General features: G+C 64.4%; 2 protein-coding genes across 2 annotated transcripts; one reads left to right on the top strand and one right to left on the bottom strand.

Annotated features, from left to right (window-relative positions):
* Positions 1–210: 210 nt before the first annotated feature.
* On the bottom strand, positions 211–1,932 carry MNEG_14550 (3-phosphoshikimate1-carboxyvinyltransferase; the record flags this gene model as incomplete). Its single annotated transcript, XM_014036979.1, has 5 exons — positions 211–429; positions 663–893; positions 1,322–1,441; positions 1,620–1,685; positions 1,831–1,932. 5 exons carry the CDS (start codon positions 1,930–1,932, stop codon positions 211–213), a joined length of 738 nt encoding a protein of 245 aa, XP_013892433.1.
* A 970-nt stretch (positions 1,933–2,902) lies between these two features.
* Positions 2,903–4,146, top strand: MNEG_14549 (2-oxoglutarate/malate translocator Flags: Precursor; the record flags this gene model as incomplete). Its single annotated transcript, XM_014036978.1, has 4 exons — positions 2,903–3,299; positions 3,598–3,710; positions 3,910–4,048; positions 4,109–4,146. The coding sequence occupies 4 exons, from the start codon at positions 2,903–2,905 to the stop codon at positions 4,144–4,146; spliced, it is 687 nt and encodes a 228-aa protein (XP_013892432.1).
* Between the last annotated feature and the right edge of the window lie 27 nt (positions 4,147–4,173).

Raw genomic sequence — 4,173 nt, 5'->3', positions numbered from 1 at the left:
GCACAGCATCGAGGTGGGTGTGAGGGAGCGTGTGGTGGATTCGTGGGGCGCGCGCGGCACGCGCACAGGAGCTGCGTCTCCATCATAAACTGACGCTGGCCCTGCAAGTGTGCAGAGTGGGCCTGCAGCAGCGCGATCTCGGGACCTGGATCCTGCAAGCGCCCTGAGCCCCACACCCACCCAATATTCACCACAGGCGCCCCAAATTGCTCACGTCTGCCGCCCAGGGATGCGCATGTGCGTGAGCCCGTCCAGCAGCTGCACCTCCACCCCAAACTTCTGCATCAACTTCACGGTCATGTCGACGTACGGCTGACTAACCAGCTCGTCCTTGATGACGATCTCAATGCCATCCTCGCCAGTGGACAGGGGGGCGGCCATGAGGAGGGCGGTTAGGTACTGGCTGCTGACGCTGCCGCTGAGCTGGACCTGCGGTTGGGGGCGGTGGAGAGGGATTCGGCGGCAGGTGGGTGTGGAGCTGAGGCGTTGCAGGTGTCTTTGCGGGCCTCAGGGGCCTTGGTTCAATGATGTAGGGGAGCGCTTGGGCGGAGGGCAGCATCTCCCAACACATCTGGCGGCGGCGACGGCGCCGCGTCCGCGGCAACCCTGAAACAGGACCGCCCTGCGCTGCCCAGACTTCCGCCGCCAGCCGCGGCCCGCACCTTGCCCGGCGGCAGGCCGGCCGCGTTGACCGCGACCGGCGGGCAGCCCGTCCCCAGGGTGCACTCCGCGTCCACCCCCAGCTGCACCAGGCCGTCCACCAGGTCTGCGATCGGCCGCTCCCGCATGCGCGCGACGCCGTCGAGCACAAAGGCGCCGCGGCCGGCGGCGGCGACGGCGGCGGTGAGCGGGCGCATGGCGGTGCCGGCGTTCCCCAGGAACAGCTCCGCGCCCTGCCGGTGCGACGGGTCGCGGTGTTAAATTGGGGCGCGCTTGCATCGCGGGTGCTCGTCAGTGCGGGGCAGTGCGCAGCGGGGTGGCTGAGCGAGGGCGCACCACCCCCTACTATGCCGGTGGGTCGGTTGGCGGTGCATGCGCGCACACATCTGGCGGTCGATGCTGGAAAAGGCACGTGCACACAGCGATACGGCCTGGCGGGGTCCCATGCACCCCTGGGGCCCATTTCCACACCCTGGTGCCCAGCAAGTGACCCAACTATTCCATCACCACCCCTGCTTCCGAAATATTGCATTATCTCCTTCAACCCCACCTCGACCACGGGCAGCAACAACCTCTATAAATCCTCCACCCAAATCCTGCAAAAGACAAGCAAACCCCTGCTATATCGGGGCCGACAAAGTAAGGTGGCGCTGCCACGCACCTCAACCGGGAAGCGTCCGCCGCAGCCGTGCACGACCATCTCCCCCACCTCCCAGCGCTCCTCCAGCGTCACGCCCAGCGCCTTGAGGGCGCCCACCATGTAGCGGATGTCGTCACTGTCCTGTGATCATTGGTATTTGTGACGAAGGGTATGTGAAGGGTGTCGGTGGACGTGCAAGGTCTGCGTTGCTGGGTGGTTGCAGCACTTGCAAGCCCCAGCTGGCAGGGGCCAAGGCTGCGTCTGGGGCGACTCAGGAGCTATGCTGTGAAGCGGCTGCTCGACCGTGGACCAGCTTGACCTGCTGTTGCTGCTCAAACACGTGGGACCTGGCGCCGCCGTGCTCCCTCTGCTTGTGATTGCTCCACTGTGTGATTGCTGCACTGCAACCAGCGCGGCATACGTAGCGACCGCTGCAGCACTTGCTGTGTCAACGGCCACATGCCACCCAGAAGTACCACGCGAGCACATATGTCCAACACCGCATGCAGTGATACTACACAACCGCCCACCAGCAAGTTCTTGACGAGGGTGGTGCCCTCAGCAAGTGCAGCCAGCAGCAGGATGCGGTTGGATAGGGACTTGCTGCCAGGCAGCTTCACCACGCCAGACATTTTCTTGACAGGCTGCACGGTTAGCTGCTCAACTGTGGAGGGAATGATGCAATTGGTGCACACGGGATACGCGCAGACGCTGACAGAGCACAGGACCAGCAGCAGCACACGCGCGCAGCGCATGCGCGCGTCCGCTTCATGCATAGCGCTGCAGCGCACGTGCAGGCGCCCATTGTGAGACTTAACAATTACTCACGCTTCTCTGCGGCAGGGGCAGCCGCGCACACCCGCGCCGTCCGCTTGCGAGACGATCCCGTGTTCGGGGCGGCCCGGGTGACGGACTCGGCAGCGCGTCTGCTGTACTTTACATCCTTGAAAGCTGCATATGCCCCTTGATAAGGTGAAGGCAGCAGGGTGCCCGCCTTGCCCACACCAAACGGTGCCCGCACGGCCTGCCGGCCGCTGGCGAATTGGAGCTGAGACTGCATCTTGAAAGAAAACAATTGATCTAGGAGGTCACTTCATCCTATATCAGATCACTCGGCACTCGAAAATAGGCAGCCGTCATCAAGCTGGCGGCACTCCAGAGGCCCTCTAATGGGCCTTTATACACCGGGCTTTTTGGACACGAGTTTACCGCAGCTGCAAACTCGACAGCCAACAGGGCCTCGGCAGCGAGTATTGTAGGAGCCCAGGCGATCGACCTCTTGTGGCGCTGAGAGGTCTCCTAAATTGAAGTTTTAGCTTTAAATTGATCTACTGGGCTGGTGAGGGCCCTGCGTGATACATGTGAACCGCAGTCTTAGGCTGATGGGTCCCATGGGCCGCAATTGGAGCCGCCTGTGCTATGGACACGACCTGGTGGTGATCGTCTAGATCCAACTTGAGACTTTGCGGCACCTCGCGCATCGTGCCAAGCCCCGGCGGTGCGGCGGTGTGCGTGCCACTGCCGTCGTACTCACACCTGCCGCTGGAGCCCCCTGCGGCCCACCACAAGACAATGCACCGCCGCCACATCCCAACAGACATGATGCAGCCGCGCCTCTTGGGCGCTCGGCCCCTTGCGGCGGCTCGGCGGCCGGCCGCTGTGTGCGCCGCCCTGCCGACCCCCACTGGCCTCTGGCTCAAGCCCCACCGGCCGCTTGCGTCCATGCCCCGGCAGCCCAAGCAGCACGCCGCAGCCGCCGCAGCCTCTGCCCCGCTGCTGCCGCAGCGCCAGCGCCGCGTGGAGGTCCGGGCATCGGCCTCCGGCGCTGCTGCCCCTGCGCCGCAGCCTGCCCAGCCGGCGGCGCCGATTGGCGTCAAGCCAATCCCCGCGGCCATCTCGATTGGCCTGGGCCTAATCGTGAACTTCCTGATTCCGGCACCGGCGGGCGTCAGCGCTCAGGCATGGCAGCTGTTTGCCATATTCATCTCAACTATTTGTGGTGGGTCGGGGTCTGGGCGCTGGGGTGGTCGGCGGCTTGTGCGCGTGCACGTTGTACTTGGGTGCATGCATGTGTTCGGCACTGTTTGCAAGGGAGGGGGTGCATTTCATGGGTGACGATTCCAGGGACCCCGGCAGCAGGTTGCAGCGCAGGCAAGGAAGGGCCAAATCAAGCACGCCGGCCCACGCGCCCCCGGCCCGGCCCGGCCGCGGGCAGAGGCGTAGCGGGTGGTCGACGCCCCGCCCCTGCCGTGACGGCTTCGCCCTGCATGATTACGTGATCAACGATTCCCTCGCAGGCCTGGTCCTGGGCCCGCTGCCGGTTGGCGCATGGGCGTTCCTTGGTCTCACGACCGTCGTCGCGACCGGCACGCTGCCATTTGCCTCGGCCATGAGCGCTATGACGTCCGAGGTGGGGGGATGCTTTGGAACGAAGCTGCCTCTGACCTCCAGCAATTGAAGCAGTCAGGGCTAAGACTTGCTGTTTGAGCACAGCAGGCGGGCGGCGGAGGGTGCAGCTGCGGCAGGCGCAAGCGCGGTGCTCAGCCCAGTCACTTGGGATACGCACGTCGACACGCTTCTCGCGCCTTTCGAACCGCCGCCCGCGACAGGTGATCTGGCTGATTGTGATCTCGTTCTTCTTCGCCAAGGCGTTTGAGACCACCGGGCTGGGGGAGCGCATCGCCAACGTGTTTGTGGCAGCCATGGGCAAGAGCAGCCTGGGCCTGGCGTACGGGCTGATGGTGGCAGGTGAGCAGAGCTGGAGTGCGCTCGCTGCCAGCTGTTGCCGATGGTGTTGGTGTTGCAAAGAGGCTGTTTTGGGGAGTGTTGCGTCTACTTGTGTGTGAGTGTGTGTATGCGTGTGCGCATGCGCA

This window comes from Monoraphidium neglectum (genome assembly GCF_000611645.1).
Source record: "Monoraphidium neglectum strain SAG 48.87 unplaced genomic scaffold scaffold04573, whole genome shotgun sequence".
Classification (NCBI taxonomy): domain Eukaryota; kingdom Viridiplantae; phylum Chlorophyta; class Chlorophyceae; order Sphaeropleales; family Selenastraceae; genus Monoraphidium; species Monoraphidium neglectum.
This window is presented reverse-complemented; position numbering and strand designations above follow the sequence as displayed.